Genomic DNA, 19,611 nt, shown 5'->3' on the forward strand with positions numbered 1-19,611 from the left:
GCTCAACTGTAAGCAGTGAATTAATCAGACCTTGTGTCTGCCTGTGACCCCTGTGTTCCCATTCTGTTTAATACATACGATATCTTTTACCTCCTCTCACCCCTACCAATAAAGAATTAACTTTGTCTTACCATACTTGTTTCATGCTTCCCCAATGGTGCAGTTTTCTCCTGGAAAGTGATGGTTCCTCTAGAAAAGTGGGGGAAGAAAGTAAGTGGAAAAAATTCTTGATAAAAGTACGTCTTGCCGAATAAGTTAAGATTTTAAAGAGGCAATGCAATAGCTGATTATTTTACGTTTTATACCTACATTCAAATGGCAGATTTACAAATTTATAAACACTTTGACTTTAAACACTTCATTTTATTTTGAAAATAAAAAATTTCCCCTCCTAAATCAACAATCATTATGATTATTAAAAACTATTTTAGCATTTTTCCTGGGAATACATTATGAGACAAAAGAATTTGGGGTTTAAACACAGTTCTAATTTTACCCTTTGTAAATTTAGCAGTCTATATTTAATCTCTTTTTTTTGGTATTTATATTACTTGTATCTTGATGCATGCTGAGAATAAAGAGGAAGTGAAAACATTTTAAAAAGCATTTCATTGCTAAGAATTTTTGAACCCTATGTAGGTGCTCCTGTAACTGCATCTTGAGTCATTAGATACTATTATTCAGAATTCGTCCCTGTGGTGTGTCTCCTCCCACGGTGGGCCTAGGTTGGTGGTGGGTAAATGTAGTGAGTGACTCAGATGTCTTGCACAGATTACTCTAGTCTACCAGAGAAGGAAATACTAGTTAGAACATGCAATCCTATAATAACTTGCCCTTACTGCAGACCATTGAGGATTTAAGGGTTGATTTTTATTTTAGTTTTGAAAAAAATAAGGTTATATATGAGCTTTTTATGAGTCTTTTAGTATTCTATTATGCAGTATTAGTTTTAGTATTCTAGTATGCAGCTAATACAACAAAGGATTTGTCTTTTGGAGTTTGAGATAAATAGTTAATTTAGGCATTTATAGTATTTTATCCTCTCCCCCAGCCAAAGGAGAAAAGCCCGACATGTTACAGGAATTGACATTTCTCTTCTGATCCAAGTGATCTTTTAGTTGGTATAACTGATTGTGTGTGCATAGGTGGCACAGAAGCACTGAGAAAGTATTCTTGGAGATGAGGAACTGATGCCTGGGAGGGTAGATTGCCTGAAGGCTCAGGGCTAGATGACTTTCTCTCGAAGGTTAAATGTAGTTTATAAGATTTTGTTCTACGGCCCAATTTATCTTTCCAAAAACATCTTTGTTTAAAACATGGACTTGAGGGTAGAAATGTGGTCAGGAATGGGCTGGAGTGGGAAGGGTGGGGGTGGGAGGTGTTAGTGGAAAAGGGAGAGTAGCTTGGGCAGTGAATGAGAGGGGGTCCTTAGTCCCAAATTTAAAATTTTCAAGAATGGGAATGCAGAAGCTCACTTTCCCTACCACAGTTCCTCTTGATCGTCTGTGGGAGGAACTCAGTGGTTCTTGGTATTATTCAGTGTTCTTTAGGTCTGGCTTTATATTAAATTTCAGAAGTGTTTCAGTTCCTGGAAAAGCATGTAAAAAGGAGTCTTTTAGGTTGTCCTTCTGACTTTTGGTATATGTGGCAGAGTGCCAAGGCACTATGGTTTTTCTCATTTAAAACCTGAACTCATCAGAGTTTTACAGTAAAAGGGACCAGAGCAGGAGGGTATCAGATCCCTGACAGCTGTCCCCAAAGTTACATGACTAGATCTGGTCTTTTTTATATTCACTCTTTAAAAAAAAGAACAACAACAACAACAACAAAAACAGAGAAGAGATTGGTGGAGACTTTTCTTGTTCCCAAATTTGAGATTTTACAGAGAACAGTACTTATCGAGGGTACAGTTTTTTTCTCTTCTATTTCATACCCAGAGTGTATTCTGAGTACTTAAACCTACGTGACAAGGTTTAACAAAAAGCTTTATGGTACATAGTGTAGTTGACCCCAGAGTTATGATTATTTTTACCCTTTATAAATATATCTCAAAATTGCTTCTTAGTCCTAGTTGTTCATTGAATTTGTTTATATTATAGCCAGTGTTAGTATACTTCTTTTGTTGCTTATGTCAGAATTCTGTCAATTCCATAACAAACACTGCCCTTCAAAAGAAATTCTTATGAGATTCTTAGGAGACCAAAATATTTGTTCCCATAGACATTTTTGCTTTTAATAGATATGACATTAAAATGTATTGTGTTTAAATGATTCTTTACAATTTGCTCTATTCCAGAAAGAATTTAAGGTGGCCCTCTCAGTGACTGTTTTAAATCTCCAAAATTGTCTAAAATTCATGCTATTAAAAACTTTGGTAACTAATTGAAATTCCCAGAGTAAAAATGCAGCTTCATTGCAAATTTGCCATTGATTATTTTTAGGAGAAAATGAGCATCTCTTAATGTTAAGTTCTTGATATTCTCACATCTGATACTTAGGACTAAATTAGTCACATCCTGAGAATCAGATTCTTTCCTTGAAGCATGGTGACCACGCTTTATTAGGGAGAAAAAAGCAGTGACTTTTGAGGATGCTGAATAGAGCAAAACCAGTTTTTCTGTTGTGTTTCAAATCATTTTGGGGCAGTGGAGAATAAAAGCAGTTATTTAGGTTAGTGAGGATTATAAATTTGATTTATAGAGCTAATTTTCTGGGCAGTATTAACCAAGCCAGAATTGGCAAGGCAAAAGATTTGCTTTACTGTAAAAGGTTAGTGGAATCTTTGGCAACTCTCTTTGGTAAAAGAAAAAAATTCTTGAATTTCATCTAATAGAAAATAATGAGGTTTGAGATCAAACTGTGTTTCTATGGCTGAGCCCCTTAATTTATAAAATTAAATTACATTAAAAGTTGAAGTTCAATGAAGCAATGAGGGAAAAAATGCCTAAAATAGAACCTAACATGTAGGAAGTGCTCAATTAAGATTAGTTTCCTAACTAGTAGCCTTTAATGCTAGAATAGACACTGAAAAATTTCTGATCTTTGTTTCCCCTTGAATTGAGATTTTTGAAATGTTATAAGTATCTATTGTTTTTCTTCACTGAAAATATGTATATTAGAGAAATGGTTATTAATAGATTTTAAATTAAGTATTTTTCCATGGCTATAATTTCTCTTCTTCAGAGTGTGCACAATACTTCCTAGGTGAGAGATCATGAATTTTTTTTTTTAATCTGTATCTAGACAAAGTCCTATAACTGGTATTAGACCTTAAAGGCTATCCGACTTTCTGAGGTTGGGTGTTGCCTGTAACTCTCTTTAAAAAAATATTTATTTGGGCCTTGCTAATTTGGAATTAAGCTAAAGTTGACTTTTGAAGACAAGGTTTGCTGTCCAGATTAATTTGAACTAGATGAAGGAAGAGCAAATATCTAAACCATTTGAGAATCAAAGCACTTTAAAAATGCCACTTGTCTACTTACAGTACTAATTACAGATGGATTTTGAAATAGATCCTCTTATGACTGCCTTTTATTGATAGATAGCTATCATAATTTCATATAACTTGATAATAAAAATATTTTATTTCCATTTTTTCAGTAATTTAGTTCACTTCTTTTCAGTTGCCATGGCTGAGAATTTGTTATTTAGAGCCTTAGATAGCCAAATCTGTATCTGTTTAGATGGGGAAAGAGGGAGTCCAAAGCTGAGAGTCCTGTAATTTGAATAGGTACTTTGGAAAAGCTGGGGTCAGGCTGCTGACCTTAAGCCTAATTATGAGTGCTTCCAATGCTTATTGGTGCTGCTGCTGGGTTTTGTTTGAATTGGAAGTGGGGATGCTCCTAGTGCCCCCATGTGGAAAACTGGTGGCACCACACCTTGAAGAACCCCGGTTTGCAGGACTGGAAATTGAAAAAAAGGTAGGGATTTAAGGCGTTGCCTAGAGTTTCAGAGGTTAACTCTGTGCTTTGATGGATGGACTCTGTAAGAGCCAGTTCTCTAAGCAAAGGGGAGAGAGGCTGTCTTTTAAGGTGTTAAATAGACTTAAGAGATGGCCAATCCGTCAGTTGTGAGGATGGGTACGTGCATATTTGTGATATTGTTTTCTGTATATCTGTTTACTTTAAAAACTTTATTAAAATATATGTATATTTTTTAAGTGATTAGTCTGTTGTTTGGACTTCTCATGCTATATCCTGGGAGATTTTATGCTAGTTTTATGCAAGTCAATAAATTGAGACCCACTTATTTTATCCTGCCTCTTCTTCCAGCTTAGGGACGGTAAGGGAACTAAGGATGAGGAGTGGCAGGGAAGGCCCGAAAGACACTTCTTTCTTGTATTACACTTGGTGGTTTATTTGTGGAATTAAAACTAAATTGCTAGATTAAAATTTTCAGTTTTCTTCCAGCCAGTAATTCCAGGTTTTTCAGATTAAACATAGTGAAACATTAAGCAGTGTGTGTATATTTCAAAACAAGATGTAGAAGAACTGTGGTTTGTGGTACCACATGCTAATGAGGCTTCCCTGAAGCCGGGAGAGCTTTGGCAGGGCTGCAGTAGATGATTGTTGACTAGTGGAAAGGCTGATAATGAGGCATGTGACAAGAGGGCTTTTTCCGGCTGAAGACATTGAACATCTTTTGGCTTGAGCAGTTTTACCAGTTTTCACAGTTTAGCAATAGGGAGACTAGGAAACAGAATTAACTGAAGATTTGCATGCAAGATGCTGCATTTTGACAGAAATAAGCGTTATGGTGTGATGAGAATATTTTTAAGGCTGTTGTAGGACTACCGTAGCTATTGTATGTTAATGGTGTAACTTCTGTCTTACTTTGTATCATGGTATCTTAGTTTTTGCAAAGAAAATACTTGTGGTATTTTTCTTCAAAAGGACACTGAAGCCATGAAGAGAGCGTTGGCCTCCATAGACTCCAAACTGAACCAGGCTAAAGGTTGGCTCCGTGACCCCAGTGCCTCCCCAGGTAATCCTCTGGTTCTACTTTTCTGATAGATACAGCAAAAAGCTAAAAACCAGGCAAACAAAAGAAAAAGAAAAAAAAAGAAAAATCACTCATAATCTCATGATCCTGAGATAACTACTGGAACATTTAGGGGCATACTCCATTCTCTGATAGTTTTGACTAATTGAAGTATTACTGGTCCTTAAAAGGATGAAGGGCATAGACTACCTCTCATCACGGAGGAATAAAGCAAAGTGAACTGGGCATTCTTTGCCAAATTATTGGTTCACCCCTTCCCTGAATCAGAAAGGTAATTATTTTGAATGAAAGCTCTTCTTTTCTAGTTCCCGTTGGGCAGATTTCCATTTACGTCAACAGAGTACTTAATTAAGCAGATGAAATGATGATGCTAACGAGAATTGGGAAGCAAAGTTGACTTGTATAAAGATAAGACCCAAATAGGTTATTGAGCTAGGCATTATGGATTTTCTAATCTAATATTTATTCAGTTTTAGATTAATATTTGAATGAATGTGAAAAGCCTAATAGAGTTTAGAGCCGTTGAGTACTATATTGAATTGTTAGAGCCTACTTTCATCATTCACATGCTTACCACAAACTGCTTATTATCTTCAGATGGGTGTGGTTTCTAGGATCATTTTGAGCAGCCTCTGTGGTTAAAACCTCACCCTATGGTTGTAAGGGCAGTGCTTGGCTGTTAGCTATCAGATGTATTGCCTTCTATTCACTTGTCTTGTCATTTAAAATCATCCATTCCTTCATGAATGAAATGACTTGTAAAGCATCCTTTCTAAATAATTAATGGATCAACACTGTAGATATTGAACAGCTCTCTCTCTCTCTCTCTCTCTCTCTCTTTTTTTTTTTTGGCTGTTCCACCTGGCTTGAGGAATCTCAGTTCCCCGACCAGGGATCGAACCCAGGCCACGGTAGTGAAAGCCTGGAATCCTAACCACTAGGCCACCAGGGAACTCCCTTGAAAATCTCTTTGTTTTAGGTGATGCTGGTGAACAGGCCATCAGGCAGATCTTAGATGAAGCTGGAAAAGTTGGTGAACTCTGTGCAGGCAAAGAACGCAGGGAGATCCTGGGAACCTGCAAAATGCTAGGGCAGATGACTGATCAAGTGGCTGACCTCCGAGCCAGGTAAAGTTCCTCTGCTCTCACCAGAGCAGTAGTGATAACAGTTGGGATCTTGCTCCTGATGGAGTGATTCAGAAAGCAAGTTTCTGTGAATTTTACTGAGTTCTCTTTGGCTAATAGATAACGTAGATATTATATTCTACTAATTCTTTTGAGATTGGAGTGAATTTTCCTTTTGTTGAACTTTTAAAAAATGTAGATGCCTTATCGTAAAGTTGAAATTGAAATCTGTTTTTTTAGTTTCTAGCCATAGGCTTATGAAAAATAAGGTGCATAGATATCTTTTATGAAGGCTGAATAGAAAAAAAACATAAAGAGTGAAAACGTTGGAATTATTTCACATATCATTTAAAAAATCAGTTAAATAGATTAACCTCTACGTTGGTCATTTCTAGGCTCTTTTGAGTTTCTATTTCATCATTATTCATTTGGTTTTATAATTCTTTTACCTATTTCTTACCCACCTCAAGTCTTGGCTTTTAGGATCCACCCCCATTCCCCCAAATTAAATATGTATAGTTTGCTATTAAGAAAACTCAGTATAATATAGGTTTGTTTGGAACTCATACATATAGTTAATGAAGTTCTAAAAGATTCTCATCTTTATGGAATTTTATAGTATGGACATTGTGAAAAATTGAGGTATGATGACACACTAGTATAAATGAAATTTAATTTTGCTTCAAGATTGTCATGAAACATCTTGAGATAATTGGAATACAGTATAGGGTCTCCCTACAAACTAAGGCTTCAGGAACACACCTTGACGTGTTGCACACCATTACACCTAGCCTCAAATGTATTAACATAATGGACTTAAGAATATAGTTCTTAAAGGAGTGGTTCCTGACCTTTCTTGGACCAAGGTCATTTTTATAATTTGATGAAAGCCATTAATCTCTACCTAAAAAGATACATATAAACATGCCCACACAATATTATATGTAATTTCCAGAGGTTCATGGATTCACTGTAGCCCTGGAAGCTCCACGGGCTTCAGGTTAAGAGCCTTTACCTTAAAGGGAAGAGGGAACAGCATAAATAAATGTGATCTCATTGAGTGCAGTGGGCCTTTTCTCTGGCTGTGAAGCAGTCTCCTCTGCTATGAGCATGCCAAGAACTTTACAGAAAGGACAAAAAAGAAGTTCTGTTCCCATTTGGAGAAATGCCAATGCAGTTTGACAAGATTCTTGGCTCTTCTCATTTCTCACTGCTGGCTCTTTTGTCTGCAGCCTTTTCACAGTGTGGTAGACAGTTTTCAGTTGGAATTCTCAAATACACAGTTGTATGTATTTAGAGAAAGATGAATCTGAGCAAGAGAACGAGGTAGTTGCTGTACAGGATCGACCATAAATCTGTAAAGAGAAAAGGATGGAACAGTGAGGAGCCCCGATGGGCCTGCTTCACACTGGAGTCTGCAATAGCCTTTCACAATGAAAGATTACAAAGCTGTCTCCTTGTTATCCTTTCTTAAATATGCCTAGCTTTCTAACAGCTTAGTGGCTGAAACTCAGTAACAATTTCCTCTTTGGTATTCTTCTATTCAGTCACCTAGAGTTTCTAGGGTTGTAAGTATATATTTTCCCCTCCATGGTGCTCAAACTTTTTATTTTGAATGAAAAATTATGCAGCCCATAAATATTTTTACTTTTTCACAGTTGGACTCTTATACAAACAATGTTCCTCATAATGAATTACGAGATTTGAAGGAAAAAAGCAAATTAACACATGAAAAGTATATTTCCAAAAGTCTTAGACTCCTCTGCCATGTAAAAGGGAGGTGTCAAGTACAAGTAAAAGGTATATATATATATATATACCTGGCAGTAAATATTATTGAGTTCACTACCTCAAATATTGGTATACATGAAAACCATATAAATTTAAAAAGAGGATAGATAGATGAATGACAAAACCATACTATTAAGGGAAGCAAAGATGTTTTGTAGTTTATCCTAAAATCAGAAACTCAGGTTATGATGATCAGCCATTCCATTCAACCAAATGATAAAGTTGCCACCCCTATCATTGAGTTTACCAGGCTGGGTGGATTCAAAAATATGAGTATAAAAAGATGGCAAATCTTACTTTGCTATGACCTGGGAAGTCTCTTACAAAGGGAAAACAAATTTCTACTAACTCACATCATTTTTTTGTAGTAGCAGCATACCACTTCTGAGAGAGGAAAAGAGTGAAATTAGTTCTTTAGGAACATGATGAGAAATAATGGTTTCTTGTCCCTGTGTGCCCTTTTCCCTAAGTACTATCTGGTTTTGATACTTATAGGTTGCATAGGAGTGGAAGGTAGATATTTAAGATTACCATTAGGTTATGATAATGACAATTCTGTAATAATAATAGTTACATACGTGTATTGCTTTTTTGCCAAAGTATTTTCAAGTATTTCTTTTTGCTTGACGCCACTCTGTTTGATAAGCAGGGCCAGTATTATTACCTACCCACCCCTCATTTTCTAAGTTAGATAACTGAAGCCCAAGGAAGTTAAACATTGTACCCAAGGTTCCTCAGGTAGCAGGGGCCAGGATTTGAACAGACATCTACTTGGTCCCAGTGTGGTGTGCTTTCAGTAGCACTATGTGTGCTGCCTCCTGAAACATTTTCAATGTATACTTGCCCATAAATAAGATAATCTAATGGGCTGTTTATTTCTAAAGCATACGTACTGTGGTAACAAAACCCTCCATAGCAATAAGATCACAAGCACATTTACCCCCTGAAGATTAGGTTTGATTATGTAATCACCACCAGGAGGAAAATCATTATTATCAAAATGTGCAAGTCTGGTCTTTAAAGTGGTTATGCAGTTCCTTTTTTTTTTTTTTTTTTTTTTTCGGTACGCGGGCCTCTCACTGTTGTGGCCTCTCCCGTTGCGGAGCACAGGCTCTGGATGCGCAGGCTCAGTGGCCATGGCTCACGGGCCCAGCCGCTCCATGGCATGTGGGATCTTCCCGGACCGGGGCACGAACCCGTGTCCCCTGCATCGGCAGGCAGAATCTCAACCACTGCGCCACCAGGGAAGCCCGGTTATGCAGTTCCTTGAAGCTACTGTGTATTATTTTTAAGAGCAAAGGAGAAATTAGATGGTTTGGGTGTTCTGCTTTGTCTCTCTCTGTGTTTCCTTGTGTTATCGCAGATTTAGTAGAAAAGGAAAAGGACAAACATGTTAGTAAAAGAACATATACTGTGCTTTTAGTAATATTTTGCCATTAAGGATTTGAGAGAGTACAACAGCAGCATCTATCTGTTTGAGCAGAGGACAAGGAGCCTCACCGGTGGCCATGCAGAAAGCCCAGCAGGTGTCTCAGGGTCTGGATGTGCTCACAGCAAAAGTGGAAAATGCAGCCCGCAAGCTGGAAGCCATGACCAACTCAAAGCAGAGCATTGCGAAGAAGATTGATGCTGCTCAGGTAGTGATGATGATTTTTAGGAAGGGTGGGAAATAAAGGAGAAAGAGAAATGTTCCATAAATATCCTGTATCCCTCTCCCCCTAATTTTCTATGGGTGGATAATGGGTGTTTCTAAGTGATGACTGATACACAGTAGTTGCCAATGTTAACATGTCCCCTACCGCCACAGGCTTAAGGCTAATGTTTATCCATATTTTGAAATAGAGATCTTAATTTTGAATACTTCAGTTAGTTAAAAGTAAGCATTCTGAGTACCAATCTCCTGATGGAGATTACAGTATGTTAAAACTGTTCTTCATCTCAGAATTCACAACTGTGTTTGGTCATAGCAATGTAAAAGGGTTAAAGCATTCTGATATTACTCTACTGTAAAATGATTTTCAAGCATTTCATGAAGAAACATAAATGTTTAAGAAACCGAAGAATTAATAAGGTGTGATTAATTCAAAGATAAAGCTCATGAAGATATTTTATCCTAATGAGAAAGAAAAAATCATTTTTAAAAAGATGAAGGGGGACTTCCCTGGCGGTCCAGTGGTTAAGACTCCGAGCTTCCACTGCAGGGGGCATGGGTTCGATCCCTGGTCTGGGAACTAGGATCCTGCATGCTACACGTGCAAATATTAATATCTCTATAAATAAATAAATAAATAGCTGAAGGATTGATTTGGTTTTGCCTGAGTAAGAACTGATGTAAAATAATAAGGATCAGCATTATAAAAACAATTGCTGGTATGCCTTATGATTACTTTTGAAATATTTCTGATGGTCTTGTTTTGTAATATTGGTTCATTAGTAGATCACAGTGTGCTTCTTTTCTATTTCTGTGTGTGTAGAATTGGCTTGCAGATCCAAATGGTGGACCAGAAGGAGAAGAACAGATTCGAGGGGCTTTGGCTGAAGCTCGGAAGATAGCAGAATTATGTGATGATCCTAAAGAGAGAGATGACATTCTACGTTCTCTTGGAGAAATATCTGCTCTGACTTCTAAATTAGCAGATCTACGAAGACAGTATGTATTTAATCAATTAAATTGTCCTTTAATCTCTCTCTTTTTCCCCCTAAGCACGTATATAGTTGAAATTCATAGGTTAAATGCACATATGATACTCTTCCATTGTCTTCTTATTGATTCTGTGTGACGTGGTGAGGGCAGATATTTTTAAATTAATAATTTTAGGATACTAAGAACTATTTTTTTAAAAAAATATTTTTAAGAGACTTTTTAAAAAATTATTTATTTATTTATTTATTTATTTATTTGGCTGCCCCGGGTCTTCGTTGCGGCATGCGGGATCTTTAGCTGCAGCATGCGAGCTCTTAGTTGCGACATGAAGGATCTAGTTCCTTGACCAGGAATTGAACCTGGGCCCCCTGCATTGGGAGCACAGAGTCTTAGCCACTGGACCACCAGGGAAATCCCTGAGATCCATTTTTTAAAATTTCTAAGCTAGGACGTACTACTACACCATGTTTGTGACTTGTCTGTTTCCCAGGCATATGAGGAAAATAACTTTTGTGGCTAGCTATGAAAAGCTTTGTGTGTGTGTGTGTGTGTGTGTGTGTCGGGATGGGATGGGGAGGCCTAAGAAGATAGTTTCTTCCTTGACCAGCAGTGTTACTTCTTATGTAACAATTATAAAAGATCCTTAAACATAACATCCTCACTGCAGGTTCTTCTCTTAAGGGGATTTTTTTTTTTTTAATCAGTGAGACAGATAAGGCTTTCATAGCATCTACTTTGATTGTATAGAAAAGAAGTGTCACTTTCTCCTTTTGAAAGATGTTTTTCTGTCTTAGAAAAAAAACAACTGCATCATATGCTAAAAGAACATTAAAAAAGTATACAACGGCAAAAGTAAGAGTTGCTTCTTTCCCACCTCAGTCTTCCAGTCACTTCTCCAGGAATAACCATAGTCAAGTTTCTTGTGAGATTCAACTTTTCATTTAACTTGTGTATTTCACTCCCTATTCTTCCACAGGAGAGTGCCTAACCTTTTTCCAAAGAGGTACTTTAGAGTCCTTTCAAATCTTATATTGGCTAAGAGACCAACGTTAGCTAAGAAAGCAAACTTCTGCCTCAGGCCTTGAAATAGGAATGAGTGGGAGCAGGGTGGACATACTTTAGGCAGGAGGTTGTGGTGATAGAGAGCAGCTTAAGTAATAGCTCAAGTTTGATTCTATATCAAGCTCAATCATTTGGGGGGGGGTCACTATTTTATACCCCAAATATAAAATTATGTAGGTGGGAAAATGTATAATTGGACAATTGTAAAATAATATATGTCTACAAATTTTGGTCTCTGTTCATTAATATTAGCTAATTAATATAGTCTTTACATTTTTACTAGATTTAAAAATACTCAGAGGAGGAAACTATGTTCTCAGGATCCTAACACAAGTCCATTTACATAGCAGGCACTCATTAATGTTTCTTAATGATGAAGAGAGAATTAATGATAATAGTGATAACAGCAGACCAAGTTTGGTCACATGCCATCATTACTTATTCCTATTATCTATCTATCAATCTATCTATCTATCTATCCATCTATCTATCTATCTAAAACTTCCTGGCAGCAGGAGTAGCTATGGTCAGAACCATAGTAATTACCTTCTTTATCCAGCTTTATAATGGAGAAAGTATGAAAGTTTAGAATCATAAAGGAACTCTTAAGATAGTATCTAGATTAGTCATTCTGTCTGGTAGACTAATATTTGCATTTTTATCGGTGAGCCAGATATGATTATCCTGAAGTTTACTTTTCTATGACCTAGTGGACTTGAGATATAAAATGAGTCAGACTTGAGATGGCAGACTCAGGGGTCAGCTAACCTAGTGATGACTGATTGAGGTCAGCTTACCAAATGGTTGAGCTTGGTTGAGCCAGACTGACCAAACTCATATTTAACTACAACATATTTAACTGTCTTAACGAGGCAAAACAATCAGAATTTATATTATTAATTTCTTATTTAGGGGTCAAATAGATAAATCCCTCTCCTTTCAAACCAAGTTAATAATAATCATTAGCAGTTTGTCATCTCATTAGCATTTGTATTAGCAATTAAGTCATCTCAATGTAAAGAGTGTCTTTGTGTGACAGGATGGCTGTTTTTTTCTCTGCAGGGGAAAAGGAGATTCCCCAGAGGCCCGAGCATTGGCCAAACAGGTGGCCACGGCCCTACAGAACTTGCAGACCAAAACCAACAAGGCGGTGGCCAACAGCAGACCTGCCAAAGCAGCTGTCCACCTTGAGGGCAAGATTGAGCAGGCACAGCGGTGGATTGATAATCCCACAGTGGATGACCGGGGAGTTGGTAAGGTCATCACTGCACTTAATCCTCATTAAACTTATTTCAGTGAAGATAAGCAAGTTGTTGATAGAGATCCTGTACCATCTGTAATTAGGTACAGAAGGGGTTCTTTAGCCACTGGTGAGTAAGTCATTCCACAGTGTGACTCCTTCTCCAAATGTAGCCAATAAATTTCCTGTGATTTAATCAAGAAATATTAATAAATAAGTGATTTTGCTGCAGGCAAATAGAAAAGTCCTCCGGTTGCAGCTGAAACTTTGAGCTAATTATTTCCAGTCTATATACTTTCATTCTGTTGTATTTCTGTTATTACGGTCCTTAGTAAGTTCACAGTTAAATATAATTTTTGAAAATAAGTAAAAGACACTTAACTACCAAGGTTGTTTTCAGTTGTGAGGGCTCCTGTATCACACAATCACCTGTAGAATTGATAACCTAAAATTTTGATTTTTGAGAGATTTTAGGAATGGATCTATAAGAATTTAGGTCATATTATGATAGCAAGCCTGTTGAAGCTGAAAGATCTATTTATTTCATTTGCTGTATTCATTGGAAAAAGATAAAATTTTTTTTTTTTGTGGTACACGGGCCTCTCACTGTTGTGGCCTCTCCCGTTGCGGAGCACAGGCTCCGGACGCGCAGGCTCAGCGGCCATGGCTGACGGGCCCAGCCGCTCCGCGGCATGTGGGATCTTCCCGGACCGGGGCACGAACCCGTGTCCCCTGCATCGGCAGGCGGACTCTCAAACACTGCGCCTTAGGGAAGCCCAAGATAAAATTTTTAATTGGTGATTCCCAGTGTTGGGGAATCAGGCAGACATATAATTTACTGGTGGAGGAATAAATTGGTACAAATTTTCTGAGTGGCAATTTGGAATTATATGTCAAGAGCTTTAAAAAAGTTCATACCCATTGACTCAGCAATTTGACTTACAGGAATTTATTCTAAAAATAATTAGAGATGTTTCTAAGGAGTTACATACGAGAATATGTAAATAGCATAAATATATTAATAATATTAACAATTATGGTTCATATGATAAAATGTTGCATAGAGTTTAGATCATGATTTTTGAATAATATTTAATGATGTAGAAAAATGCTCACGTTAAATAAAAAGAAGCAAGGAGTAAAAGTTAATGTATAGTATGATCCCGGTTTTGTAAAAGAGAAATGTATGTATGTGTAGGAGCATGCAGTGCATTCAAAAAGACTGGAAGGAAATGTTCAAATATATCAGTCTCCAAGTGATGGGATTATGGGTGGTTTATATTTTTTTACGTTTTTTATATTTCCCCAGTTTTTTGTCTTGATAGGGGAAAAAAACCCACTAACCCCATTAAATGTATTATTAAGAAAAGAAATCCTTACCAGAATGGCACAGTGGTTGGCTTCTCCTGGTCTATGTAGTTTCAGTGTTTTCCTCTTGGTGCAGGTCAGGCTGCCATCCGAGGGCTTGTGGCCGAAGGTCATCGTCTGGCAAATGTCATGATGGGGCCTTATCGCCAAGATCTTCTTGCAAAGTGTGACCGAGTGGACCAGCTGACGGCCCAGCTGGCTGACCTGGCTGCCAGAGGGGAAGGGGAGAGTCCTCAGGCGAGAGCCCTTGCATCTCAGCTCCAAGACTCTTTAAAGGTAGAACTTGGGAGCACATATCATTACATTTCTTTCTTTTTTTTTTTTTAAATAAATTTATTTATTTAATTTTTGGCTGCGTTGGGTCTTCGTTGTTGCGCGCAGGCTTTCTCTAGTTGTGGCGAGCGGGGGCTGCTCTTCATTGCAGTGCGCGGGCTTCTCATTGCGGTAGCTTCTCTTGTTGCGGAGCTCGGGCTCTAGGCGCATGGGCTTCAGTAGTTGCGGTGCACGGGCTTCAGTAGTTGTGGCATGCGAGCTCAGTAGTTGTGGCTCACGGGCTGTAGAGCTCAGGCTCAGTAGTTGTGGCGCATGGGCTTAGTTGCTCCGCAGCATGTGGGATCTTCCTGGACCAGGGCTCAAACCCATGTCCCCTGCACTGACAGGTGGATTCTTAACCACTGCGCCACCAGGGAAGTCCCTCATTACATTTCTTATGCTTACTATTATTCAAAAACTAGGAGGGAGAGTTTTTAAAAAAATGTAATTTCTTGAGTCTAGGGAAAGTGAAAAAGGTGTGATCAAGAATATAAGGAGGGGCTTCCCTGGTGGCGCAGTGGTTAAGAATCCGCCTGCCAATGCAGGGGACACGGGTTTGAGCCCTGGTCCAGGAAGATCCCACATGCTGCGGAGCAACTAAGCCCATGTGTCACAACTACTGAGCCTGTGCTCTAGAGCCTGCGAGCCGCAACTACTGAGCCTGCATGCCGCTACCGAAGCCCACACGCCTAGAGCCCGAGCTCCCCAAGAAGAGAAGCCACTGCAGTGAGAAGCCTGCACACCGCAACGAAGAGTAGCCCCTGCTTGCCACGACTAGAGAAAGCCTGTGCATAGCAACCAAGACCCAACGCAGCCAAAAATTAAATAAATAAATTAATTTAAAAAAAAAAGAATATAAGGAAATCCCAGAGCTTATTAAGGAAAAGCTTACTAGTGTGTCATAGCAATTAAAATTGTGTTTCACAAGCTTCACTCAGTCAAGGGCTCTTTCATATTTGCTCTACCATGTATCACCTATACTTTTTTATTTAGTCAGTATTTTTCTTAAAATGGACTCCTTTTTTAAACTTTATTTAAAAGAAAAGTTTATAAAAATCCTGAAATCAGGAGTTTGAGTTAGTTATATTTTTTCTAATATTCTGTAAAAGAAACACACAATTATTAAAATAAAAACATTTGTCTGTGTAACACCTATATTCATTTCAGATACCACCAGCCAGTGCATGCCACCCACCTTGAGAAACAATGGAGGTGATTGATCCTTCTTCGAGTATTAATCTAGAATAAAACTTAGATTGGATGAAGTGTGATAATTATGAAAAGGAGTTTTTTCATGACTTCTGAGAATCTTCTTCTTTTGACCCATGTTAAAATAAAAAATGGATTCATATATTGGTTATCAAGTTTTTCTAGAAACTTATTTGAAATATCCAGAAAAATTCCATTATTGATTTCTTTCCTCTAAATATAAGAAATTGCTTAGAAATTTGGCACTGCATCCACCAAACAATCCTTACAGTTACTGTAATCATGTCAGGCCCCTCCAGCACTGGGATTGGTGAGGAACTCTGTCTCATCTCATGGTCTTCTTTGGGCTCAACCGCATGATTCTTAGTATTATTCTTAGGGGCCATCAAGAAAGGAAGTAAGATTTCTTGTTTGGGTGGAACAGTCTAGGGAAATGTGTGTCATGTGGGCAGGATTCACTTCTTACACCTGTTTCATGCTAGCTCAGTGCTTTGTACACAGTTGATACTCATAGCTGATAAAGTTGAACGAAACACCGAATGAATGAATATGTCAGTGAAGAAAGGACAATGGCAGATGTGCTTTTTGGATATTTCTGGAAATTTTCATTTTTAAACAATGTTTTTAAGGATCTGAAAGCCCGGATGCAGGAGGCCATGACTCAGGAGGTGTCAGATGTTTTCAGTGATACTACAACTCCCATCAAGCTGTTGGCAGTGGCAGCCACTGCCCCTCCTGATGCACCCAATAGGGAAGAGGTGGGTATCTGAGGTCTTCCATTTCTTCTGTTGGCCAGCCATATGTATATGTATATGCATGTGTATGTGTATATGTATATGTATGTGTATGTGTGTGTGTGTGTGTAAAGGTAAAATGTGACTGCAGTGTATGTCTGGAGTGGTTGGGAAATTGTGGATGAAGGGTGGAAAGGTAGAAGAGGGAAGAAAGGCCTTGCCACTTCTTCTTTCAGTCACCAAGTATGTCACTTAGGAATGTCTTTAGGACATGTCTTCACTTGCAAGCAGTAGAAGACCTGACTATCAGAGGTGTAAACAAATGGGTTTTATTTTCATCACATATCAAGAAACATGGAGCTAGGTAGCCTTGGCATTGGTTCAGCAGCTTGATGCCATGAAAGCTGGCATCTCTCTGATTTTCTTGATCTTTTCCTCATGATGTGAGATGCTGATGCAGCCCTAGGCATTATGTTCAAGGCAGTAAGAAATGAACAGTGGGGGCATTCCAGTCACAACTAGAATAACTGTCCCTCTAGTTATAACCTTCCCTTTAGTGTCCCCTTAGGACACTTTATTCTCCAGACAGAAGTCAGGGCAATTCTTTTAAATCATTTGATATCATTCTTTTACTCAAACCCTTCAGATTACTCCTCCCTGTCCCAGAGTGAAGCCAGAGTCCTTACAATGAACAGTAAGGCCAGAGATGTGCTGGTAGACATAGGAAAAATCAAAACAAAACAAAAACCAAAAGGCCCTGATTTGTAATGTTTGTTAATTTCCATGATGTAAATATTCCCATGATGGCTGTTTCAATGTGAAGTCACTGTAAGCAGAGTCGGGAAGAGATGGGCACATTTGGCTCTTATGAGCTTGTGTGAGTTGGTACCAGCAGCTTCGTCACACCACTGCATCTGGTCCCCCATCTACTTCTCTGACCCCGTGTGGTGCCTCTCTTCCCCCTCATGCTCCTGTCTCTGCATTGACCTTCTTGCGTTGTATTCCCAGTATTCCTTGTTTATGTTTGTGTGTTCTAACCTTGGGGCCCTTGCTGTTGTTCTCTCTGGTCCTCCCACAGATAACTGCAGGTATTGTTCACTCACTTTCTTCAGCTGTCTACTGAAATGTCACTTTGGGGTCACCACCTAAGATCGCAACCCCACCCCAAGCCCATCCCAAGGAATTCCCTAATCTCCATATCCTACATTTCTCCTTCGTGTTTATCAACACTTACATATTTACCTCGTTTTCCTCACGTTAGCATGAAAGCTCCATGTGGGCAGGGATTTTGTTTTGTCATTACTTTATTCCCATTTCTTAGAACAATGGCTGACACATCCTTGGTGCTGAATAAATGAAAGTAAACGCTCTCCCAGAAATCCTCCAGGAGACTTTTGTGTATGTCTCATTGGCTAGAATGCTGTCACATGGCTACCTCACTGCAAAGGAATCTAGGAAAGCAAGTATGTGGATTTCCATCCTCTACAGTATTGGTAGTGAAGGAGAAAGGGTTGGGTCAGGCACCCAAGACAATGTAGAACGGGTGAGCAGACGTTTATGTTATTCTTATTTGCTAATGACCCCCATTTTCTTTCTCTAGCCTAGGTTACTGGGCAGTTCAGCTCATGGTCCCCTTAGGCTGGGGTGATGTGCTGTGTTTTCATTCCAGACATCTGAGTGTCAGATGAGCAGACAAAACTGTCTGCTGGTAATCTCTACCTAGATGCTGCATGGGTACCTCAGCATGTGTTGTCCTCCTGTTTTCTTCCAGCTGGAAATTTGTGAGTCGCCACTGACTCTTCCCTTCATCTTCCCACATCTATAAAGTAAGACAAGCTAATTTGATCTCACAAATACTTCTTGAATTCTCTCTAATTTCTATTCAGGTTGTCACAGCTCTAGTTCTGATCCTTGTTCCCTGTTGCCTTTATAACTACACAGCTGAGACTGGTCTTTGAATCCATCACTAGGGCATGAATAAAATAAAAATACAGATCTGACCCTGATATTTTCCTGCTTAAACCTTTCAGTGGCCCTTCCTTTTCACATAGGAGAAAGCCAGAGCTCTGTGATCTGGCTTCTAATACTCTCTCTACCCCTGTTTCCCACAAACCCCGCCTCTCAGTTCATGCCCCAGCAATACCTCATTGCTTATAGTTTCCTGCATACTCTGTCCTTTCTTTTCTCCATGTCTCTGTTATTTCTGTCTCTCTACCTAATTATTGTCCCCTTATCTCTTTTGGCTAATTTCTGTTTATCCTTTTATTCTAGTATCCTTTACTTCCTGGATAGTCTAAGTGCCTTACTTTTTCCTCCCAAGTATCAATGCTTAGTTTTATTATTGCACATAGCACATAGCTATTGTAGGTATCTGTTTATGGGCCTTTTTAACCCTGCTAGGATGTGAGATCCTTGAGATGCAGAAATTATGTCTTATTCATCTTTGTATCTTCAGCACCTGTTCCAGGGCCTGGCACATAGTAGGTGCTCAGTACAGTTTGGTTGAGTGACAAGAAAAGCAGGCTAGGGGCTTCCCTGGTGGCGCAGTGTTTGAGAGTCCGCCTGCCGATGCAGGGGACACGGGTTTGTGCCCCGGTCCAGGAGGATCCCACATGCCGCGGAGTGGCTAGGCCCGTGAGCCATGGCCGCTGAGCCTGCATGTCCGGAGCCTGTGCTCCGCAACGGGAGAGGCCACAACAGTGAGAGGCCCACGTACCGCAAAAAAAAAAAAAAAAAGAAAGAAAAGCAGGCTAAGCAGTAGGGTAAATCAGAGGGAGCAGCAGACATAGACTGGGGTTGAGATGGTGAACCAAAGTTGGCAAAGCCTTATAGATTCAGAGTGTGGGAGACCAGCCAAGGAAAGAAACAAGGACTGAGGCCAGGAGAAGAGGACCAGGAGGTTAGAGATTTAGGAAGAGATCCTGAGTATTAAATGGCAAGAACCCAGTTGGCTGAATCCAAACAAGAGGTCAGAATGGGGAAGAGACTTGCGTGCGTAAACATAGAACCCTGGCAGTGAGACTGGAGCCTGCTCTTGGACCAGAAGACCTTCAGAGATTGTCTGCTGGGAGCCAGAACTTGTCTCCAAGTATGGGCAGGTAGACCTCCAGGAGGAGGCAAAGAAGA

At 39.1% G+C, this 19,611-nt stretch overlaps 1 protein-coding gene across 2 annotated transcripts in view; it reads left to right on the forward strand.

Annotated features, from left to right (window-relative positions):
• VCL (vinculin) overlaps positions 1-19,611 on the forward strand; it is a gene marked incomplete at both ends in the record, with an annotated part of 91,100 nt that overhangs the window by 54,923 nt on the left and 16,566 nt on the right. For both annotated transcript variants that reach the window (XM_079717759.1, XM_079717760.1), the window contains 7 exons: positions 4,893-4,983; positions 5,981-6,128; positions 9,400-9,553; positions 10,391-10,566; positions 12,685-12,875; positions 14,307-14,506; positions 16,381-16,509. In XM_079717759.1, coding sequence (XP_079573885.1) covers positions 4,893-4,983; positions 5,981-6,128; positions 9,400-9,553; positions 10,391-10,566; positions 12,685-12,875; positions 14,307-14,506; positions 16,381-16,509 — 1,089 coding nt within the window. The remainder of the gene's footprint in view (positions 1-4,892; positions 4,984-5,980; positions 6,129-9,399; positions 9,554-10,390; positions 10,567-12,684; positions 12,876-14,306; positions 14,507-16,380; positions 16,510-19,611) is intronic.

This window comes from Hyperoodon ampullatus (assembly GCF_949752795.1).
Source record: "Hyperoodon ampullatus genome assembly, chromosome: 1".
Lineage (NCBI taxonomy): Eukaryota > Metazoa > Chordata > Mammalia > Artiodactyla > Ziphiidae > Hyperoodon > Hyperoodon ampullatus.